At 31.2% G+C, this 26305-nt stretch overlaps 1 protein-coding gene across 1 annotated transcript; it reads right to left on the bottom strand.

Annotated features, from left to right (window-relative positions):
* Window positions 1-1844: 1844 nt before the first annotated feature.
* On the bottom strand, window positions 1845-2346 carry LOC149555138 (uncharacterized). The gene has a single exon (XM_089829221.1). It carries the CDS (start codon window positions 2157-2159, stop codon window positions 1845-1847), a length of 315 nt encoding a protein of 104 aa, XP_089685347.1. The 5' UTR covers window positions 2160-2346.
* Window positions 2347-26305: the final 23959 nt, after the last annotated feature.

The raw sequence follows: 26305 nt of genomic DNA, 5'->3' as shown, positions 1-26305 counted from the left end.
CTTAAATCATTCAAAGTGTCATTATCCAGCTTATCTCTTTTGGGCTGAGCATCCTTGTGAAAAGGTTTTTTGTCCTTCTTGTCCCTTTTCATATAAGAATCCTTGTGCTGAAATCTGCTCCTAAATGAAGAAGGTGCTAAGTCACAAGCCTTTTTAGTGGCCTCCTGCAATGTACCTGGGTCATGTTCCTTGACCCAACCTCGCAAGGGTTCTGAGAGTCCATCCATAAACAACACTATTAACCTCCTCTTTGAAATATCTATGACCAACATAGCTAACCTCTGAAACTCACTGATATATGTTTCAACTAATCCCCACTTCTTGAGTTGTGCCAACTCCTTAAACTGTAATTCAGGATCCCTAGTATCAAATCTCTCTATAAGCTTCTCAGTGAACTCATAAGATGTGATCTAGTTATGTCCGCCATCATGACACCACTCATGTGCCAGTCCATCCAAGTGAATAGCTGCATATTTTATAGCCTCCTCTTTAGGCATAGGATTCAGCTGCAAGTAAGTATCCATCTTCTGCACCCAAGCTCGTGTAGTCATCTTCCGGGAAGCATCATAATATGGTAAAGAAAGTTTCTCTACTTTCTTTCTCAGCTCAAAGTTTTGACTTCTTCCTCCTGATCTGGGCATGTGTCTCATCCTCAAGTCCAAGTAATCTCTGAGAGAGATATCCACCTGAAACTTCGGCCCACTAGCCTCCCAATCTCTCCTAAACTGATCCTATAACTCTACAATGTGTGGTTCATTAATTCGTTGAACTGGTTCTCTGAGTGGGAAGGTGGGTAGAAGGGGTCTCGAGCTAATTTTTCGAGTTGGTCGTGCAACATGTCTAAAGTTATCAGCCTCATTCCCATTGTTATTATTACCATTAATGTTGCCTCCATTATCATTGCCCCTATAATTGGTGTTGCCATTTTTGACATCACCTAGATTAATATTGATGCCCATTTTTCTAGCCATTAGCTGTATCATCGTATCCATTCACCTATTATGCTCCCGTTGTATCCGTTGCCCCTTCTCTACTAAACTTAGTAACCTAAGCATTGCATTTTCCTGATCTGGACCGGTGCTCCTATCATATTGATCATCCATATTGCTGTCTTATTCAAAAAATGTCTCCTCTGTGTCTGTATGAATTGATTATATGTCCCTTTGCACGGAAGAACTATCTCATTTGTTATGTGAGTTAGAACTCCTACTTTGTCTTGCTCTGGTATTGCAAAAATTATAAAGCCCTTGTCGCATGCTCAAACATAGATATTGAAAATCTCCACAGGATGGCAGGGCTTATAGCTTTGATACCACTGTAATGGACATCCAAGAATGCCCAAAAGCTGAACCAAGGCTGAAATTATATTAATGCTGAGAATGCTGCAATCAATTACAAAGAGATATATTCTAAAGGCCAAACCCTAAGAGAATGACGTCTAGAATGTTACAACAGAGAATAAATGTTCTCTATTGCCAAAAGAAGAGAGTGTGATTCACACATCCAAGCTCTTATCAAATGCAAGTTATAATCATCTGATGATCAACAATGAGACTTTTAGCCCTATTTATTATTTTCTTCATCCTTTTGGAAGGAACTAAAACATTAATTAATTGTAAGAGCTAGAAGCTTCCTCCTTCCAATAATTAATACGTACCCTAGAAATTCCTCCCTGGTAATAATTAATTAAATCACAAGAGACTTCCGTCCTTCCAATAATTAATTCATACCCTAAAAACTATTCCCTTGTAAATAATTAAATTAATTAAATAAAAAGTCACCTCCCTTGTAAATAATTAAAATTAAGTAAATAAAAAGTAACAATTGAATGACTTTATAAGAAATTAATTTAATTTCTTCTTATCCCCACTTAGACTTTGGAGGACGTGAAGCCTAAAACATGGAAACATTACAGCATTTCGCATTCCGTTCCACTGCCACACATGAGTCATCTTGTGGTACAAAACTCGTATTTTTGCCTTCACGTCTCCTCCATAGTTGCCAACATACTCTGAACTCAGGTGAATTTCGTCAGCAATTGTCTTCGCGGCAACGTCGCCCATGCTTTCCACGATCAGAGTAACCTTTTCCACACTCTTCCTATCCGCAGCGGAGCTCTGCTGGAAGGTGTTCCAGATGAATTTGGTGGAGGAGTCCATAATTTCAATGGCTCCGCTGGACCCAATCTCTTGATCGGATTTGTCGCCGCCGGTGGTTCCTTGAGCGTGATTGGAGAATACAAAATCCAGCGCTTCTGTTGTATGGAACTTTAAAATTGCTGAAAGGGCTATGAAGCACAGTACAAAAGCAGCGCGACTTGCCACAACAGGAAGATGTTTATAGAAATAGCACGATCAAGAGACAAACAGTACTTGATAGGCAGCTTATGTTTGTTATCGAGAATGAATGGTGTGGAGGGTATTATCTCTAGATGAGTTCCCGTGGCTATGTCGTGTCACTTACGGACTCTATGTCGTGTCTCTTCAGTACCACGTTTCTCGCAGACAGTTTGGTCGAGAACAAGAGACTTTGACTTGCAAGTCTTCTTGCTATGGGCCTAACCGCGATTTTGATTGCAGATAAATTAATTACCACTTGCACCCACGAGCTGTAAGGGTTATACTGATGGGGATTTATATTAAATATTAAGAAGCATTTAAAATAATATGCATTGAATTATGACAACAATGCGGTAGGCTTTCTAGACATTCTAGTTTAAGAATATTGGAGTTTGAAGGGTTGCTTTACGATGTGTTTGGTTGCAGGAATATAAATATGGAAATAAGATACTTATTCTTGAATATTAAATAAGGGTACTTATTCTTTTTCTTGTTTGGTTCAACCGAGTTTGATGGGGGAAATCATGTACCAAAAAATTTATGTTTTCTAAAATAAACAAAATAGGGATAGGAATACTTATTCCAATTCCACCAATTTAGGTTGAATAACAAATGCTCATTTTTTTGGTCAAAATTGGAATACGTATTTCTTTTTTAATTCTATTCCACTTCCAATTTGGTGCATCTAAACAAAGAATTCAATATTTTAAGAATTTACATATGCCTATTCCACTTGTATTCCCACTGCCAAATGAGTCCTTAAGAAAATCGAAAATGATTCTGATTAAAATGTGGCAAACTTAAAAACATCTTAATCTAAAATACTAGTTTTCTTCACAGAACTAAGTTTTGAAATAGATATAAAAATCAAACATTGAACGTTTGTAGGCTTGTTGTCGTTGTGGTTTCAATTAAAACATCATATGCATATTAAACAACAAGGTAAGTTACATAATTTAGAAGTTTTTGGAAATATATTTAAGTTTATATAGTTACATTTTTTTTAATCATATAAATGACACAGTGATGAATTTTTTTGAGTAAAACAAAATTCCGAAGGAAAGAGTTCTTTAATTTTTTAAAGATAACTCTATGTAGTTTCCAGAAAATAATCCATAAACATAACAACTCCATAAAATTATTGGCTAAGGAAACCAAAATTTAAAAATTACATATATGTTGCTAAAAACCTTTAGTGTTCAATTTTTTAAATTAAAGTGTAAAATTATGAGCAATTAGCCTTATATAAGCTATAAATTTATGGCATCAATGAGTCTTCTAACTCTTTCTTTGAGTTGACAATATTTTTTCCTTCTTGATTGCCCAAAGTATTCAATCTTATATTTCTCTATTTTATTCTCTGTGAAACTTTCCATCCTCTTAATGCTTTGTTGAATTTGTAGAATAAGTTGTGTGATGCTTGAAGCAATTCACTAAATCCTATGTGTTGTCCCTCTATATTATTATTCATTTTTGGAAGATAATCTTGAATAGTTGAATAGTAATTCCATATTCTGACTGATAACTTGGTGATAGTTTGTTGCCTCTTCTCGTTAGTATGCTAATCCATGTGGCTTTAGAAAAAAAAAAAAAGGGTTGTAAAGTCTGCTAATGTTTTATATAATAAGGAAATTGTAGATGTTTTTCAAATGCATCAATTATGTCTATCACTCTACACACTCTTACTTCTCCCCTTCTTCCTTTCTTCACCTCTCTCAACTCTACCACTTTACATATTGTCTTAATGCATCTTCATAACTCCTTCACATATTTTTTTTCATAATAGTCCTTAATTAGCTTATTCCCATGAAATTGCCTTTATCTCTAGATTTATTAACATATTAAAGATGCATTACGGATATTTAGGGTATGTAATCGACATATGGCCAAGAAATGACCTAAATAGGCTTTATGGTACTTCACAATCCCTTCTTTTTATCTTGATTCCTTTTTCATGATTTAATTTTTAATGTTCTAATTTAATTTATGTCATTTTTAGTTTATTAGCTTGATCTAAAATGACCACATATTATTTTCTCTATAGTTTAGTTCAATCATAGGTTATTTTGTCGATTGGTTATTATGACCCTTGGTTACTTTGTCCCTAGGTTATTAGGGTAAGAGCAAGAAGATGAGTCTCAATTCCCCATAAGTCTTTTTTGCAGAATGAGACTTCTTCCAAATTAGGCACCTATATTTTTAGAATTGGGCAACCATTATGATTCAGGAACCCAATCCATTTTCAAAAATTGGGTGTTTGATTCTTGAGTACAAACTGAGTTACTGTTCGCCACTTCAAAAATTAGGTGTCTGATTTGTAAAAACATAAATCCTATTTTTTCATACTTTTTCTCATTTGCTTTGGTGATAGCTACTTTTGAAGATGTAAGCCCAATTTTAGGTATCCTACCAACCCCCTAGCTGATTTTTTTCACTCTTTCAAGTATTTTAATTTGTTTTATGTTGTTTTATTTCCTTTTTTTTAGTTTTTTAAAAAAATTTGATCACTATAATTTTTTTGTTCACGTTTGATAGTTTAATATCTGCAATTCTAGATTTACATTTAATTTAATTTAAACATTATTTTCTTTGAAAATTTTAATTAAAAGAAATGTAGAATATGTAAATTATAAAGAAAAATATAAATCATACTTTGAACTAATACTAAAAACATAAACTATAGGTTCAATTTAAATAAAAAAAATGTAAAATTTAAGTAGAAAACATAAACATTAGCATTACATAAAACATTAAAAATATAACAAAAATTAGGAGAAAAAATATAAAATAAACTTCACCACACAAAAACATCTAAACTTGATATTTGTAAATTTGGAAAACAAAAAAATGTAAAAATTCACATTGATATCATGTGTCCTTGAGCTCCTCCATATTAGTTTAAATACTAAAGACTTTAAGTTGATGTAAATTGATACCCTAAACTAAACCCTAACTAGCCAAAATAACATTTTGAAATAGTAAACGGTGATTGTAAATGTAAACAAGTGCTAACTCTAAATAGTAAACCATAGTTGTCAACAACAAACCATAATCTTATCCCTAATTACAAATTCAAAATTTTTATTTTAAATGTTAAACCCTAACCCTAATACTAAATGCTAGATCATATTATTAAATTAATTGTAACCCTTATCCTATATGATAAATTGTAATCTTAAATCTAAATGGAAAAAAAAAATCTTAAATCTTAAATCTTAAATCTTAACCAACATATATTAATGTTAAATAATAAAACCTAATTTTGTAAATGTTAAGTTCCATAATTTTAAATCCTAACCCTAAAAGGGTAAAAGCACAAACCTGTGCCACCTTTTATAAAGAAACATGATATCAGAATGTGACAGTTCAACATTAATGACAAAAAAAATGGCATTTGTGTTTAAAATATGAAGATGATGTAAACTAATGAAATGTGTAGAATTGGATAATTTTATGCCTATAATTTTTATAATTTTTTTGAGTAAGAATTTATTCATTTATTTTATTTTGAAGTCCCCTTTTTAACTGTAAAAAATATAAGGTGTAGTTCTCATCAAACACGTATATGTAAATCATCCTTTTTTGTTCTAATTTGAAAATATCTTATAGATAACATGTATAGCTAGTGAAAAAAAAAAGAAATAATTATTTTTTATGTATATTTTCTTTGTTATAAGTACTCAAGTTTGACCTTATCAGAATCCAACAGTTTTTTCCTCCTGTCAAAACTTCCCTATCAAATCTATACCTTCATGAAAAAAAATTGGATATTCGTGAAAAGGATTCTCTCCTTTATAGATAAATATAATTTTAATTTTTTTGATATGTTTTACTATTTTTTTTTCTTTTTTGAGGGAGCATCTTCTGAAATGTTGAAATATTGATTTATAATATTTTGAGATTATAACATATTATAACTAATCAAAACATTCAAAATTTTATATAATGATGATATTGAATTTGAGATCTATAAAAGGGTATTTTTAGTTTTTGAAAAAAATTGAGTTTTGATAGAGAAATGAGATTTGACCAAAATAGGTTTTGGAATCATAAACGGTAACACAGATCTATGCTTTTACCCAAAAATAAATGTCAAGCCCTAATTATAATTATAATTTAAAAAATTTAATCTTAAATGTTAATTCATAATCTTAATCATAACCTTAAATACTAAGCCTAATTATCATTTAATGATCTAGGATTAAGGTCTAACTTTTAACATTTAGGATTAGTGTTTAACATTTAGTATCAAGGATTGTATTTAATCTTAGATTATAATTACCTAGGCTTAGGATTAGGATTTAAAAAAATTAAGATTAGAGTTTAACATTTAGTATTAAAGGGTTAGGATTTAGCATTTAAGATTAGAAGGGTTTAAAATTTATGATTAAAGTTACAATTATGATTTAGTATTTACAATCAGGGTTCATGTTTAGCATTTATAATTAGGGTTCATTATTTATTGTTATTTTTAGCATATGATTTAGGTTTAATTTTTTAGATTTAGATTTAGTATTTAGGACTATAGGTTAACAAATTGGGATTCAACATTTAGGATTGAGATTTTCATTTAAACCCTAACTAAAAACCTAACCCTTATATCAATTTTAACCATAACATAAAATGTAATATAAACCCTACCACTTTGGAACAAAAAGTCTAAGCATAATCATAACACTAATTATATCGCTAACTCAAATCATAAACTTAACTGTTATCCTAATAATAACCTAAACCATAAACATAGCACTAAACATAAGTATTTATGTGAACAAAGACTAATTTTGATACAGTGGTTTAATACAATATTTTAAATCAATTTTTGTTGGAATACTTTAGAATAACTAGGGTTTCAGGGGGGGGGGGGGGGTGTCTAGATGTATAAATAAAACCTTTCATAGCTTAGTAAACCCATAAAACATTCATACCCATGCATGCATCCATTATGCAATCACTTAAGCTTGTATGTTACTATCAAATCAGTTTGTAGAAATGTAAATCATGAAACATAATAGATTCATTAGCATACTTGACACACTAATTTATGTGGAAACCCAATTTGAGAAAAACCACTAGTAACATGCTACTCCTTTTCACTCTTCTAAAGTGATGGCCTGTGAAAGGCCAACTCTATTAAAGGTTACAATACACACTGTTAAATGTGACCTGGTTAAGGAATTTCAATCACCCTATTAGAAGTGAGCCTTGTTAGAGGACTTTAGGCCATTCACTTGGAATGCCACTTGGTTAAAGGATTAACAAATGACTATTAGGTCAACCTTAATCCAATGGATTTACACTAGACTAATAATGTTTTTAGAGAGTAAGAGTAGAGCTTTGATCTAATACAACTTACAACTTCTCTTGAAAAACATAGATCTTCATTCAGTCCTCAATTCTGCTTGGTCTCCATAGTTTGCAGTTCTGATAGCTTGTTCACCCTTCAAGCATCCATCTTCTTAAGCCTTCTTTCCTAACATGCGATTGTAAGCTCTTCTCTTGGGTCACTTGATGAAACAAAACCCTTAACTCCTTCTCCTCCTTAGGTTCTCACACATGACAACTTTTTCTTCATAGCCAAATATTCTTATAAATAGGAAATTAGGATATTTTTCCACTCATTGTCCATCGTCCAATTTAGGCTTTAGATGGATTAGGTAGGATATAATGTATCTACCCCATATCTTGTATTTTCTAGAAACTTCTCCTAGATTCCATTTGAATTCGATTAAAAATAGTTTACATCAATTTCTATGCCACTAGCTCATCAACATTATTTTTCTTCTAGTTCACAAGTTTCAAGAAAACAAACTTGTCAGCTTAGATTCGAGGAATCTTTGATTTTTAACATAAAATTTGCAACAACTTAGCATTATCAATCTTCTAATGCTTGGCACATACTGCATTTCTTGGCATCAATTGTAAAGTCACTTGACATCAACTAAGCTTTAATGATGCTCGGCATTAACTAAACTTTACTCGACATCAACTGCTTACTCAGGATCCAATAACATTTTCTTTCACTTGGCTCCAACTAACTTTTTTTCTTAGATTGCACTAACATTTCTTGACACTTACTATCCACATGGTCAAGCTTGGTAGACAAAATTTTTGTAACTTGTTCTTCTAAACTTTCTTAGTGTAGTCAACATTTGTGACCTTAAGTAGATTATTATTACAACATGTCATCACTGTCTTAATTGATCCTTGTACTTCATTACATAATCATAACTCAACCTTTCCTCTAGGTGCTAATGTTACCTCTTATTGATCAAATCCTCTTCATCAATCAACTAAGTGATAGTAATTTAATCTTATAAGAAGTTGTCTTACTAGAAAATAGCAAGTTTAACAATAGTAACAAAACAATGATTGAAATACATAGTCTCTTTCAATGATCTAGCTCTTTCAACAATCTCTCTTAACAATGATCTTTTCAATTAGATTTCAACAATCTCCCTCATTGGCGTTGATGGAAAACTAAACTGATCAACCAAGGTAATCAAATGATGAACATCTTGTTCAGACAAATTGACTAGGTTAAAACAATAAGAGAATACCAAAAAGAAAATTTGTATCAAAATTTCTCCTTCTATCAATAACTTCCATCTTCTGATTAGGTTACAAAATTCTTTCTTATAACTCCATTTGAGTTCCTTCTTGTATCTCTCTCCTACAACATAGATTAGGATTTATCCCTCTTTCTTGCATACCTGTTTCTTTGTCTAATAAGTAACATCAACAATTATCAATAATTATATAATCTCGTACTAAGATTAGTAGCTTATCCAATTATCTAATCTCCCTTTAACATCAGCAGCTTCTCCAGCTTCTTTGACAACAATCTCTTACATTTTATCCCTCAACATTTATAAGGAATATATCCGTCTATGTTTATACATTTTGGCTCTATGATCAATACCTCCTTTCTTTGATTACACTTTCTCTCTTTGATGTACTTTTTCTCTTTCTGATCAATAGATCTCCCTTTTTGATGTTGATCAGTTTAATGTACTTTCTCCCTATTTGACAAAAATGCCAAAGACACATACCAAAAACTTTTCACCTTAAAATATGCAAATATAAGCTTTTATAGTTTCTTCAGTTTCACCCTCTATCACCTTGCTTGTGAGTGATCTAACGTTTCAACTTTGTGATTACTTTAGGTAGCTCCTAAAGTAAGATCCATTGCATCAATTTGTATTATATGAGCATCAACTTATTTGATGCAAGGCACTCCTCTTGTTACTTAGATTGCCTCTGATAGGGGTATCATCCCTGGTTTACCTCTTAGACACTCATGAACATCCTTAGGAAATGGTTTTGTGAAGATATCAGTAATTTTTTCCTTTGAGTTAACATACTCCATCTTCACCTCTTTATCTTGAGTTAATTCTCTCAAATAATGATACTTGATTGTAGTGTGCTTTACCTTTGTGTGCATCACTAGATTTTTTGATACATTGATAGCACTTGTATTATCACAATAAAGTATCATTGGTTCTATGATTTCTTCCTTCATTCCTTTGAGTAGCTATTTGATCCATACAATGTTTGTGTAGTTTACAGTAGCAACAACATTTTCAACTTGAGTAGTAGATTGTGAAGTACAACTCTATTTCTTGCTAGTCCATGTAACTTGTCTCTTGCCTAAGAAAATTGCTCATCCACTGGTTCTCTTTCTATCATCAATGTTTCTAGCCCAATCAACATCAGTGTAGGCTCTTAGTTTAAACTTTTCATTGTTCTTGTAGTATAGAACAAACTCTTATGTTCCTTTTAGATATCTCATTATTCTTTTCACAACCATTAAATTATTTTCCCTAGGATTAGTAGAGAATCTTGCAACTATCCCTATAGATAATGCAATATTAAGTCTACTATGTACTACGTATTGCAATTTCTCGATCATAGACCTATATAATATTTGATTCACCTTAGTATAATTGTCATTCTTTGACAACTTGTATCCTATCACCATAGGTGTACTTACTAGTTTGAAATCCTCTTATTGAAAAGTCTTCAATAGTTCTTTGACATACTTTGACTAAGTGATGTATATACCATACTTCATCTAATAAACTTGCAATCCTAAAAAAACATATTTCTCCAAACATAGATATTTCAAATTCTTGCTTCATCTGATTTTCAAAATCCTTACATAAAGCATCTTGTCCTTGAAATATGATATCATCAAAAAATATTATAGATAGCAAAATCCCTTTTCCTTTCTCATTCTTTATGTATAGATTGTTGTTATCATCTATCCTTTCAAATCCAATCTTCATAAGATACGTATGAAGTATCTCATACCATGCTCCTGGTCCTTGCTTCAAACCATATAGAGCTTTGTGTAGTCTAATACCATGTTCTTATTGTTATCATCATCAAAACCTTCTAGCCATTCTATGTAAACTCTTCCTCTAGTATGCCATTCAAAAATACAGATTTAACATCCATCTGGTAAACTTTGAAACCTTTGTATGCAGCATAAGCAAGTAGAGTTTTTACTCCTTCTAGTCTAACAATAGGAGAAAATATCTCCCCATATTCAATTCCTTCTTCTTGTGCATATCCTTTGCAAACTAATCTTGCTTTATTTCTTGTGACTTCATAATTTTCATCTAGCTTATTTCTGAATACCCACTTTGTGCCAATCATATCCTTGTCTTCTGGTCTAGGAACTAGACTCCATATTTTGTTCTTCTCTATCTATTCAATCTTTTCTCCCATGTATTTGTACCAATCCACATCTTCTAATGCATCTTTCACTACTTTGGGCTCCTTCATGCTTAGCAAACATGATTCACTTCTCAATCTATTTATTGTCATTTGCCTAGAATTTTTATCTCCAATTATTTGATCAATAGGATTATGCTTTTTGACATATTTAAACAATCTTGGTTTAGCTCTTGTTTCTTCATTTTTTCTTTCAACTTCAAAATCACTATGTATATCTCTATTAGGATCTCAACATCTCTTTCATGTGTACTAATCTTAAAATTAGAATGTGCATCTTCTTCATTCTATAACTCAACATCTGAATGCAACTCATTTCCTGAATATAACTTGACATTCATTGCATGTGACTCAGTAGTCACTAAAAATTATTGTTGATTTGTAACTTGATATGCAACATCTTCTTTAGTAGACATTCCTTCATAAAAGTATACAAATGATTTGTATTCTTCTATTTCTGTCATGGGTTCAACCTCATGCACCTCTATAAATTTATCAAAATTCACATTCACACTTTCCACAATTTTGTTAGTGTTAGTATTCAAACTCTTATAATATTTTCTTCTTGTGGAGTATCCAAGGAATATACCTTCTTCAATTTTTTCACTAAGCTTTCCATTTCTAACATCTTTAAGAATGTAACACTTACTTCCAAATACCTTCAAGTATTTTACATTGGGTGGCTATCCATACCATAGTTCAAAAGGTGTTGAATGAGTACCTTTCTTGATTTGCACATGGTTTAGGTTATATACAACAGTACTAATAGCTTCTCTTCAGTATTTCAGAGCAACATTCTTCTCTATCATAAGTTTTCTATCATAGTCTATTATAGACCTATTTCTTCTTTCAGCTATTCCATTTTGTGGAGGGGTCCTAGGAGTAGATATTCATCTTTTGATTCCTCTATCATTATAGAACATCTCAAACACATTTGATTTGAATTCTCCTCCTCTATCAAATCTCAAGAATTTTATACTTTTACTTGTTTCTTTCTCAACTCTTGCCAAGTACCACTTAAACATTTGAAAAGCATCAAACATCTATTTCAAAAACATAACTATCACCATCCTAGAATAATCATAAACAAATAACATTATGTACTTATCTTCCCTATAGCTTTGCACCTCAATTGGTCCACACAAGTCATTATGAACAATTTGTAGTATTTCTCTAGAGGTACAAGCTTTACTCTTAAAGCTTGACTTTGTCATTTTGCCTAGCTGACATTGTTTGCACACTACATTATCAAGTTTCTTCAACTTTGAAAAACCTCTAAATTTCTTTATGTTACTGATACTAACCAAGTTATCAAAGTTAACATGACATAATCTCTTGTGCCAAAGCCACACAATATCAAATTTTGCAACAAGACAAATAGCATCCTCTATATTAAGATAGAATAGTTTACTTTTAGATTGATCACCTTTTCCAATCTATTTCCTATTTGTGTCATACATCTTAGCAGTCTTGTTTCCAAATTCAACCTTGCATCCCAGATTATTTAATTGTAACACACTCAACAAGTTATAGTTTAGTCCTTCAACATAGTAAGCATTGCCACATGAAATTTTATCTGTGAGTTTTACATAACCTTTTCATTTTATCAAACATGATGCATCATTACCAAATCTTACACTATTTCCATGATAACAATTCAAGGTAATGAACTTACTTTTGTCTCCAATCATGTGATGTGACCATCCACTATCAATGATCCATCTATCATTTTTTTAATACAAGTCACAAGTGGAGTTGTCTCATCTTCATCATATTCATCCTTTGTCCACTTCATCATCATGTTCATCAGAATCATCCCTAGTTTCTTCTTCAACAATGTAGCATAATTTCTTGCCTTTATCTTTATAATCTTTGTTGTCATCTTGTCTTCTATTCTTGTACTTGTTTCCATCTCTGTAGTTCTTCTTATGTGCACATCTTGTATCAATATGACTAGCCTCATTGCAATTGAAACAAATGATAGGTAACTTACCTTTGAAATTTCCTTTACCTCTATGGAATCTTCTTGCCAGTAGTGCTTCCAATTGTTCAACATTTTCCTCATCTATATTGTTGTCACTGGGTACATATTTTATCTTTCTCTTCTTCTTCTTTTGCTTCACTTCATTAGAGTCCTTCAATAATAGCTTAGCTTTGAAAGCAGATTGAAGACTCTCAAGTTTTTAATTATCAAAGTTTGATAGCTCAAAAGTAGTGAGTCCACCTACTAAACCTTCAAGGGTTAGATCATTTCCTGGAATACATCTCAATCCTTGAATTTTAGAAACTCTAATAGAATAAATAGGTGGTAATGTTCTCAAGACTTTTCTTAACATAGTATCATCATCTATATGTCTAGTAGCTCCTCTAATTGTACTAATAACTTCCTTTATTCTAGCAATATATTGAGCAATATTCTCACCTTCTTCCATTCTCATATCACCAAACTTACCTTTGAGTCTTTCAAATTTGGCTCTTTGAACATTTTTGTCTCCTCCATAGATGGTGGCTAGGGCATCCCACATTTTCTTTGTAGTGTCACATCCTTTGATATTATCAAGTTTGGCAAAGATTAGAGTAGAGGCAATCTCCAACATCACCTGATTGTGTTCTTTCTCCTTCTTCTTCATATCTTCAACAGTTAGGGTTCAAACTAGATCAACATGTTCCACTAAAATGGTAGATTGTGAATGATGTTCAATTCCTCCATGATATAGTTTCATCAAAATTTTCCATGCAGGAAAGTTATCTCTATTGAGCTTGGGTGCTTCTCTTTTAGACATCTCGATCTTTATGCTTCTAGTAGCTTGAAACTAGTCCTCTTAAGCAACTTGACTCTGATAACAATTGTTGGAATACTTTAGAATAACTAAGAGGGGGGGTGAATCAGTTAACCAAGGTCTAGATGTATATATAAAACTTTTCACAACTTAGTGAACCCATAAAACATTGATACCCATGCATGCATCCATTATGCAATCACTAAAACTTGTATGTTACTGTCAAATCAACTTGCAAAAATTTAAAGCATGAAACACAAAAAATTCATCATCATACTTGATAGACTAATTTACATGGAAACCCAATTTGGGAAAAACCACCAGTAACATGATACTCCTTTTCAATCTTCTGGAGTGATGCCCTATGAAAGGCCAACCCTATTAAAGGTTACAGTAGACACTATTAAATGTGAGCCAGTTAAGGGATTTCAATCACCTTGTTAGAATTGAGCCTTGCTAGAGGACTTTAGGCCATTCACATGGAATTCCACCTGGTTAAAGGATTTACAAATGATTGTTAGGTCAACCTTAATCCAAAGGGTTTACCCTAGATTGATACAATTGTTCGAGAGTAATAGTAGAGCTTTGATCTGATACAACCTACAACTTCTCTTGTAGATTACTGATCTCTATTCAGTCCTCAATTTTTCTTGGCCTTCATACTTTGCACCTCTGACAAATTGTTCACCCTTCAAGCATTCATCTTCTTAAGCCTTCTTGCCTAACATGCCATTGCAAACTCTTCTCTTGGGTCACCCGATGAAGAAAAAACCTTAACTGCTTCTCCTCCTTAGGTTCTCAGACATGAAAATTTTTTCTTGATGACTAGATATTCATATAAATGGAAAATTAGGATGTTTTCCCACTCATTTCCATCATCCAATTTAGGATTCAAATGGATTAGATAGGATAAAATGTATCTACCCCATATATTGTCTTTTCTAGAAACTTCTCCTAAAATCAATTTGAATTCACCTAAAAAGGTTTACATCAATTTCTATGTGACTAGCTCATCAACCTTATCTTTCTCCTAGTTTATAAGTTTCAAGAAAAGAAACTTTTTAGTTTAGATTTGGTGAATCTTTGATCTTTGACATAATGTAGCAGCTCGACATTATCAATCTTGTGATGCTCAACACATACTACATTGGTCAGCATCAATTAAGTTTATTGATTTTCAACATCAACTAAAATTTACTAAAATTAATTGTCTTGCTAAGCATCCACTAAAATTTGCTTTCACTCAACTCCAACTGACTTTTTTGCTCGGCTTGCACTAACTATGCTTGACACCTAGTATCTACTCGGTCAAGTTTAGTAGACAAACTTTGTTCAACTTGTTCTTCTAAACTTTCTTAGTGTAGCCAACATTTGTAACCTTAAGTAGATTATCATTAAATAATGTCATCACTATCTTAACAGATACTTGTACTTCATTACATAATCATAACTCAACCTTTTCTTTATGTGCTATTGTAGCCTCTTATTGATCAAGTCCTCTCCATCAATCAACTAAGTGATAGTACTTGAATCTTATAAGAAGTTGTCTTACTAGCAAATAGTAGGTTTAACATTAGTGACAAAACAACAATTGAATCACATAGTCTTTTTCAACAATCTCCCTCTTTCAACAATCTCTCTTAATAATGATCTTTTCAATCAAATTTCAATAGTTTTAAGTTACGTGCAAATTATTTATATTTTGAGGGTTAGATAACTTTGTGTTCAATTTTTTTAATTTAGAGTTATCAATCAAGGTTTTTAGTTTATTTGGGGGGTTTTGGATCTCTTTAGAAAACTAATTTCTATCTTAATCCAAAAAAATAATGTTTACTATTAGCTATTCTTAGTCATTGTTACCATCAAATGCTATAATACGTATTGTATTCTTTAAAGCTGACATCAATGTAAACACATAACACAAACCAAAATATCATATGTGATTTTTTTTTTCTATAGCCATTGGCATGCATAATCCAAAACTTCAATGGTTGAAATCACACCCATGAGTTTATCAAAAGTCATAATATGTAAAATTCATGGGGAACCTCTCATCCATTATGGATGATATAGCTAAAATATTAGGTTTAAATAAATATATAAAATTTACAAGGTTGATAGAATATTTATCCTAATTGGAAATGTGGAAATGCAATTTTGATGCTAATTATTAATTTTTATTTAAATATCAATTTATTAATCTAGTAATCTCTTAAACCACTTGTCCAATCACCTCGATACTTTTCAAAAAATAAAGAAAACAAAAAATTGTGCAAATAAACTGTAAATATAATATAAACACATAAATTTTAAAATGTAATATATAAACCCTTACACTTTAGAACCAAATGCTAAGAATTTACTCATAAAACTAACTATACTGCTAACTTGAATCATAAACTTAATTGTTAAACCCTAATCATAGCCTAAACTCTAACCCTAAAACTAAGCATTATTACCAACCTAGATTGAAAAAATAGGTTTCCACTACATAATCACAAAGCCTTACCCTAGCTATGACATGTATTTAAAGATTTTTAAATAGATTTAAAGAAGTGTAATTAGATTTATATGTTTTAGAATTTTTTAAATTAAATTGTAATTTAGTGATTTTTTTAATGTTGTAATCATATATGCATATTATATCTCACGGAAAACATATTTGGTAAGGACCCACCTGCACCTTGACCTCCACCCCTACCTCCACAACCACCTCTAGAGTCCTCCACCACCACCTAATATAGAGGACTTTCTAGAGAGAATGACACACAACCACCATGATGTTCTGCGAGATATACTGACTCTTTAGCGCAATACCCATCCCTTCCACCCTCTAGTTAATTTTCCCTACAAATAGAATGAAAGGTATTTTACAATCTATAGAGAACTTAGACTATGACATAAATAGCTTTAGAGCATGGAGGGAAAAAATGTGTTTCTTCTATTCTGATAACCTCTCTTATAGACAAGTGTATGAGCTGAAAATAAATAAAGGACATTGAAAAACATATTTTAAGAACCCAAAGACGAGTGAAGAGATAAGTGGCAATTAACCTCATATCTCTATTAGATGTTGTACACACCCCCACATATCACAATATTTTATTGAGTTGTTAAGGATGGTATTTTACCATCCATTGTATGCTAATAATGAGGTGCCCATGTACTTTCTTAAGAAATTATGGGAAGAGCTCGAATTGGGTATGAAACCCAAATATTTTTATATAAAATTATTTTAAGGGGTCAATGGAGGGATGCCTCAGGATAGGCCTTAGTAAAAGGTCAGTGATAATACAAGGAATTGCCAATGTTCTCAGCCTCTTGTTCCTCTTCTTACACTAGTTGTTCTAGTGCCTCTCCATCATTGAGTAGTGTCACTTATCTTTGTTTACTGAGTGCTCTTTTGCAAAATTCAGTACATCAGTGAATGTAGGTGAGGGATATTCATCGCCTTGGACACATTTGTACAAGTTGTGGTGATATATGAAGAGGCCCCTAGAGGGGTGCACATACAACTCAAGATGCCCATGCTACATGTTGCTCATTGTGGTGTTGGTGATGATATTGATGTGTCATCATTTGTTGACCTTCTTTGTGGGGAGGGATATAATCAAGAGGAGCAGTTAAAAATTTAATTAAAATTTATATAGTATATTATTATTTACTTTCTACATATGCATAATTGTATTAACCATAATGTATATTGATTTTTAATTAATAGAGGATGGATCATATTGTTACTCCTAGCAGATAGTATAGTCTTTTTTCGAGACCTTCAAATGTTGGCATCCCTCATACAATATGCACTTTTAATTACACTTAAAATAATGTACATTGGAACTTGAATTTAGTAACATGTGCTAATATATTCTTTTTGTTTGATTTTGTAGGAATTGTCATCTGTTACATAGATTCTTCTATAGGTCTTGATCCATCTACCAGTGAGGCACAACTTTACATACCTATGGTATGAACATTTCAATAAAAATAACTTTTACTATTTTTATGTACACATTCTTAGTAACCCATCTTTATCTTTGATTCATGTATAATAATGTATGTTAGTTTTAGAAATAGGGGATATATGGTAATATTCCTTCTAGGCCTTAGTATAGTCAGTTTCTATGTCCTTCACCTTTTGGCCATTTTGACATGTCAGTGCTTCTAGTAGTGAGACTCAACACCAAATACCTACTTTATGGACCTTTTCAAGATTGTTTTGTTGCATATGTATGCTTACTAACTTATATCTACAACTCTAATTCATTATTCTATTTTGTAATTATAGGCCATTCGAGTACATGATCATCATGGTGGAAGTGTATCTCTTGAGTCATCTGACACTAGCTAGTACTCAAGTATGATATATACTCTTTTATTTCAAAAAATTATAGTGTAAATTATGTACTTTTTGATTTACGCATTTTCTAATTCATGTAAATATAATTTTGACTCAAGGTTTATATATCCATGATTTCAAGAGGACATCAGCATGAGTGTTTGTGGGAGTATAAGACTAAGCAAGATGGAGACCTACAAACATCATTCTTTGAGGTTATTTTTTATGTTTTAATACATAGTTCATAATGATCTTTATCATATTTTTAAAATTTAGGTATTCTCTTACATGACTTGACCATTGCCACTTTTGTTAGCAATGAGAGTGCACCTACTCCTCTTACAAAGGGACTCCTATCTCACATGGTAAAATTTTAAATAAGTACTAAATATTTAATTTTATTTAAAAACTAGATTTTGAAACCCATTTCAATTAAGAATGTGCATATTTTCTTTTCGCGATGCCAGACATGTCACACATTGTGCCCCACATGATGAGACACATCATATTACATAGGATGATCCATCTAAGTCCTCTTTGTGTGGAGTATAGAGGATTGGAGATAAGATAGAATAGGGCTTTTGGTACCTTTATACTGTGTTTTTATGACACATTTTGTTTATTATCATACACTTTTTATTAGAAAAAATTTATCTGTATTATATTTTTTGACTTCAAAGATCATGATATCATATATTAGACCATGTTATATATTTTAACAACATGTTATCATGATAGTGTATGGTATTTTCTTATGTTAGCATATTGTAAGTATGAAATGTTTTGTTTATTGTGATACATTTTATTCATTTTATGACATACTTTGTTAGTACATGGTATGAATAATAATACATAACTTTAATTAAACATAGGAACATTAATTTAAACAAGTTTGTATGTAAAATTAATGAAAAAATATAGGCGGTCATTACAAACTAATAAAGACTTTAATACCAAGTGCACACAAATAACTTTCAAATAGAGGTGAACTCCTATATATATTTTACACAAATAAAGCCATCTATTTAAAAAACTAGTAAAGTCATATATTTAACATGTAAGTGAAGTCATATATATTTGTACTTAAACAATATGAAGGACATAATAAAAGTTAACTCCTATATTTGACACAACTATCTACTCATATATATCTTTTAAAAGAAAATTCATATATATATGTAACACAATGTGAAGGACATAAATAGAAGTGAACTCATGTTTTTATTGCAATAAAAAAATGGCTGAACACATTTATATTCAAATGAGATCCTACAATTTTTTTTGTTTTGTTGACATTTTAGTAAAAGCATAAATTTATAAGACCTATCTGTATTATGTAAATATGTTTAATGTACAATCAATATGTGTAATTGAACAAGATGTTGAAGTTGGACCCACCTAAAATAATTAAATCTTCATAAGTTGTACTGGAAAGACCTAAACAAGAGGTATATAAGTTCTCTAATTTTCTATTAACAATGAATACATACATTTAAATTAAATAAGTGCATATATAAAAGGAGAATAATAAATAAAAAACTTACATGTGTGTATTTTTCAGTCATCCAACTGTACCATCTACATCCTCTCTCTTTTGCAATGTATATAGGATTGTGTCGTGCTCTTCGATTCAAATTTTCCATAATACCTTATTGAGGAGTCTCCTTTTGTATCTTTCTAATTTGATATTCTTTGCCACAACCAAATGATAATAGTGTAATTTTTTTTTTTTGATTGGTAGTCTTCAAATTCTAGTAAACTATTTCCTCTTGTTAGATATGTACATAGCTAGGTGTCAATGACAATGAAAAACCCAATTAGATACTCAAAACCATCATCATCTATTTTATGACATATCAACTTTTTCTTAGGTTCCACACATCTAGCTAGCCAATACTCAGTTTGTTCATTATCATCAGGTACACTAATATCATAAACATGTCCTATAAGATAAGATAAACTACATAGATATTAATTACATGTACTCGAATTATATAAATTATGTACATAAATAAATAATATAAATTGAAGCACAATCACAATAAAATTTGATTAAATTTTATATACCAGGTTGTATGAGGTCTGAAAGATGACCATAATCTTCTGATACAAATGTGACATTTGGGCCTTCATTTTCTATATCATACTCAATGTGTTTTAGTAGGTGCCAATGAATTTTGTTTACAATATTTAACCCATTATGTACTCTCTCATTCATCCCATTCACCTTCAAGATAAAAATGACAAAAACAAGCAAGCTCCCTAGTCCATAGAGTCCAAGTGTTAGAATCTGAACTCCTAAAAGAATGTCACTTAGCTAACCCACTAATTGTATTAGAGTCATATCTTGAAAGGATATTCTTATCTTCAATTAGGTAGAAGAACCATCTTATTCTAGAGTTTTGACTTGATCGTGTGTATCAATATTTGTTACACCATTCCACAATGTCATTTGCATTTTTGAATTTGGATTTTTCCTCAAATTTTAATTTCTCTCTGCAAAGATCTCTCTTCATGCATCCACTGACACCATCATGTCCTCCTTTATCATGTCCAGCCTCAAAAAAATCCACATATGTTAGATATTAGTTTTCTTATATGTCCTACTCAACCAATAGAATGTTCTAGCATTCTTGAATTGTTCTATACAATTATCTAACCATGTTAGATGTTGTGGATTTGTCTCTCCCTTAAATTATATGAACAAAAATTTGACAAACTGAAACGAATGAATTTTATTATCACTCATATAGAAATGGTACTCTCTCAATATTTTTTTATCCTCTTTTTTATTATCAGGTGCATGCCTAAAAACTATATGAACAAAAATTTCTACTTTTATTGAATCATAATATTGTACTTGTACCTGATCTTTGGGTGTAAGTGTGTACTTCTCTCCAAAGTCAACGACTCAAAGTATAGTACCAGTTGGAAAATTATTCTTAAATATGTGACATTTTCCATCAAGCCATCTAGCATATTGAGAGTTTTTTACATATTTTGGTATGATCTCACACTCTTAAACTCATCCATAAATGCATGATAACTAATTTTTTTTATAACTAGATAATACTTTCTTCCAATCTTCCCTTCCTTCAATGGATATTCAATAGTTTTGAATGTTTTTACATCAACTAATTATTGTTCAAAAGTAGTCAAAGAATTTTCATGCAAACATTCATCTAACAAAGAAATCTTGTCACACATATCACATGTACCATAAATACATTCATTCAAAAGAAAATATTGCTCATTAGGTACCTTGCAAAACAAACTCGATATGAAATCCTTTATTGTTTGAGGTGGCATTTTTATACCACAATCCTACAATGTCTTTTTACTATGCATGGTACTATTTATAGAGTTAAATACATTATAATGGTAATGAAATTGAACATGATCTTTACAACAACATGTGACTCTTTCCTTGTTAATGTTTACATACCATGTGTTGAAAATATAAGAGGAGTAACTGAGAGGGGAGGCATGAATTAGTTACTACTAAAATAACTACTAGATCCCTTGGATGTCAAATAAAATTCAGACTATGAAAACTGATTACTGTTGATAGCCGGTAAACACACAAAAATTGTTGTAACTTGGTAAATGTAGAGTGTGAATTACTTTAGCAAATCTTAAGATGTTATCAGTTATTTACTTGCAAGAATGAAAGAAATAATATGAACACATAAGACACTAGGATTTAACATGGAAACCCAATTTGGAAAAAACTACCAAATGTAACTAGTTACTATTTTTCACTCTTATGAAGTGAGCATTGTTAGGAGCCAACCCTGTTAAAGGTTACAAAACACATTATTAGGTGTGACCCTTTCAAAGGATTTAATCACCTTATTAGGAGTGGCCTTGCAAAAGTTCTTGAAATAATTTAATGGAATTTCCACCTTGTTATAAGATTTACAAATGGCTATTAAACCAACTCCATTAAGAGATTTTAGATCATTGCTACAATGGTTAGAGAGTAACAATGAAATGACTTGATTGTGATGCAACTAAATTGCTATTTACATATCTCTATAATGGTTCATACTTGATCCTTCCTAATCGAATAACACTTTTCTACTCCACGAGGATTCTTGCTTATCCTTCAAGTTCACTTCCTCTCTTCTTATCTCTTTCAATCAACTTGCATATCACACCTTTTGAAATCACAACTTGACCTTTTACTTATACCTTCCAGATTGTCATGTCAACTCAAATACAAATTAGAATAACCAATATTCACCACCTTAGTCAGCTATAATCAATAGGTAAAATAATAAAACTTTACATGCCAAAATAAGAAAACCTTTTGGTAGTTGACCTAGCTCGATAGAAATTGATTCTAAAGAGATTTCTTGTATTAGCCAACATAAGCTCGGTTAACACTACCAACTTACAAAATTCCTTTAGTAACTAAGTAAACTTGGTTAATACTAACTCTGTTCATATTTTTCTTTGTTAACTGAGTGAGCTCAGTTAACTCTATTTTCTGCATAACTTTCTTCGACACCTGAGTGAGCTTGGTAGATACTTCGTTCTGTACAGAGTAAACTTAGGAACATTCAGTAGACTAGGAAAACTATTTTTAGTAACCAAATGAGCTTGGCATTGTATGTGTGGAAATGTGGCCTATGCTAACACACACACTTCAACACGGTCCTTATTTGCGGATTCATCGCGGAATGAACATTGAATTGTTCATCCAAAATTTGCCCTGCAAAGTGACCTGTTGCCTTCTATCTAAAGGGATTTTGCTTGTTAATATCCTCAGAATTGAGGTGTAGGCAACTAGACCCTCTAAGAACAAAGGATTTGACAATGGAATTAAGCTAAGAATGAGTATACAGATTAATCTAAGAAATGAAAGATGCAATGTAATCTAAGAACAAATGAAGCAAACTAGATTAAGCATATGCATGATTAAACTAAAATGAGATTAAACTAAAAATGAGAATGTCTGCAAGAAATGTAAGTAAATATGAGCATGAATTTCAACAGCAATTCGATAGCAAATCAATTCATCCTCCCTCAAATGAAGAGATGAGGGTCTCTTAAATAGAGTTTCCTGGAATCCATCAATGGTTGAGATCGATTCAGATCAACGGTCAGGATTGAAGATGAGTTTTAGTCATAAAGGGAGATTCCCAAATTAAAGGGAGTTAACAGACTTAATTTGAGATAAATAAGGAGTTAACTGTTTTAATTTGAGTAGAAAAAGGAGTTAACTGTGTTAACTCATTTTTGATCAATAGTGAACTGGAAATTCCCCTTTTTAAACTGGAGAGAGATTTTGTTGAGATATTTAATTTAATAAAATGAAATATGCTCTCATAATTACTTTTTCTATTTAATTAAATAATCTTTAATTAATTAGAGACACTTTTGCTTAATTAAATAACTTCATTTAATTAATTAGGAATGTCTTCCCATTTAATTAAATAACTTTGTTTAATTATTTAGAAGTAAGTACTCTATTTAATTAAATAATTTCTTTTAATTAATTAGAAATACCTTTCCCATTTAATTAAATAATTACATTTAATTAATTAAGATAGGTTTATTTATTAAATTAAATAAATTTAATTCCATAGTACATTAGCCTTAGGATATAATTCAATTTAATTAAAGTATAAATACTTAATAATTAAATTAAATATTAATCAAGTAGGTTTAATGCAACTAATATGAGTATGTACTATAAGAATTAAATAAGAAATATGATGAATGTAGATTAGGGTTTTTCTGCATCTAACAATTAAGTCAAGTAGCAAATAGCAGAATTAGAATTGCCTATTAGAACAGGACTTTGAAATTATCAGAAATAGACTAGAATTGGTATAATGGCAATGAGCCAATTTTGGGGTATTACATTTTGCCCCTCTTTGAATGAATGTGCGAGCAACACGTTCAGTTCAAAGATAATCAGAAAGCATGATGTGAACATGAGATTGGTTTCAAAGGTGATGACACAGAGACCAATTGATAAGCTTTTTAACAACCATCTCTAGAGTAGAGCTTAATCCTAAGGAATTCAAGCAGAGCATTTGGATACCTAAGATCAATAGCATTTAAAAGACTATCTCCAGAATGAAGCGTAATCTTTAAGGATCTAGACAGAATGTATAGATACTTAAAATTGATAAGCATTTAAAAAGTTTCTTCATAACGAAGTTTAACCTTTAAGGATCCAGATAGAACACCTGGATACCCGAGATTGATAGCATTTAGAAGATTATCTCCAAAACGAAGCTTAACCTTCAAGGATCCAGATAGAACACCTAGATACCCGAAATTGATAGCATTTAGAAGATTATCTCTAGAACGGAGTTTAACCTTCAAGGATTCATAACGAAGTTTAACCTTTAAGGATCCAGATAGAACACCTGGATACCCGAGATTGATAGCATTTAGAAGATTATCTCCAGAGCGAAGCTTAACCTTCAAGGATTCAGATAGAACACCTAGATACCCTTAGTCGACTATAATCAATAGGTAAAATAATAAAACTTTACATGCCAAAATAAGAAAACCTTTTGGTAGTTGACCTAGCTCGATAGAAATTGATTCTAAAGTGATTTCTTGTATTAGCCAACATAAGCTCGGTTAACACTACCAACTTACAAAATTCCTTTAGTAACTAAGTGAACTTGGTTAATACTAACTCTGTTCAAATTTTTCTTTCTTAACCGAGTGAGCTCAGTTAACTCTATTTTCTGCATAACTTTCTTCGACACCTGAGTGAGCTTGGTAGATACTTCCTTCTGTACAGAGTAAACTTAGGAACACTCAGTAGACTAGGAAAACTATTTTTAGTAACCAAATGAGCTTGGCATTGTATGCGTGGAAATGCGGCCTATGCTAACACACACACTTCAACACGATCCTTATTTGCGGATTCACCGCAGAATGAACATTGAATTGTTCATCCAAAATTTGCCCTGCAAAGCGACCTGTTGCCTTCTATCTAAAGGGATTTTTCCTGTTAATATCCTCAAAATCGAGGTGTAGGCAACCAGACCCTCTAAGAATGAAGGATTTGACAATGGAATTAAGCTAAGAATGAGTATACAGATTAATCTAAGAAATGAAAGATGCAATGTAATCTAAGAACAAATGAAGCAAACTAGATTAAGCATATGCATGATTAAACTAAAATGAGATTAAACTAAAAATGAGAATGTATGCAAGAAATGTAAGTAAATATGAGCATGAATTTCAACAGCAATTCGATAGCAAATCAATTCATCCTCCCCCAAATGAAGAGATGAGGGTCTCTTAAATAGAGTTTCCTGGAATCCATCAACGGTTGAGATCGATTCAGATCAACGGTCAGGATTGAAGATGAGTTTCAGTCATAAAGGGAGATTCCCAAATTAAAGGGAGTTAACAGACTTAATTTGAGATAAATAAGGAGTTAATTGTTTTAATTTGAGTAGGAAAAGGAGTTAACTGTGTTAACTCATTTTTTATCAATAGTGAACTAAAAATTCCCCTTTTTAAACTGGAGAGAGATTTTGTTGAGATATTTAATTTACTAAAATGAAATATGCTCTCATAATTACTTTTTCTATTTAATTAAATAATCTTTAATTAATTAGAGACACTTTTGTTTAATTAAATAACTTCATTTAATTAATTAGGAATGTCTTCCCATTTAGTTAAATAACTTTGTTTAATTATTTAGAAGTAAGTACTCTATTTAATTAAATAATTTCTTTTAATTAATTAGAAATACCTTTCCCATTTAATTAAATAATTACATTTAATTAATTAAGATAGGTTTATTTATTAAATTAAATAAATTTAATTCCATAGTACATTAGCCTTAGGATATAATTCAATTTAATTAAAGTATAAATACTTAATAATTAAATTAAATATTAATCAAGTAGGTTTAATGCAACTAATATGAGTACATACTATAAGATTAAATAAGAAATATGATGAATGTAGATTAGCGTTTTTCTGCATCTAACAATTAAGTCAAGTAGCAAATAGCAGAATGAGAATTGCCTATTAGAATAGGACTTTGAAATTATCAGAAATAGACTAGAATTGGTATAATGGAAATGAGCCAATTTTGGGGTATTACATTTTGCCCCTCT

The sequence above is a fragment of the Cupressus sempervirens genome, chromosome 5 (assembly GCF_028749045.1).
Source record: "Cupressus sempervirens isolate cs-2001-9-10 chromosome 5, ASM2874904v1, whole genome shotgun sequence".
NCBI lineage: Eukaryota > Viridiplantae > Streptophyta > Pinopsida > Cupressales > Cupressaceae > Cupressus > Cupressus sempervirens.
The sequence above is the reverse complement of the archived record's forward strand: the minus strand, read 5'-3'. Positions and strand labels throughout refer to the sequence as shown.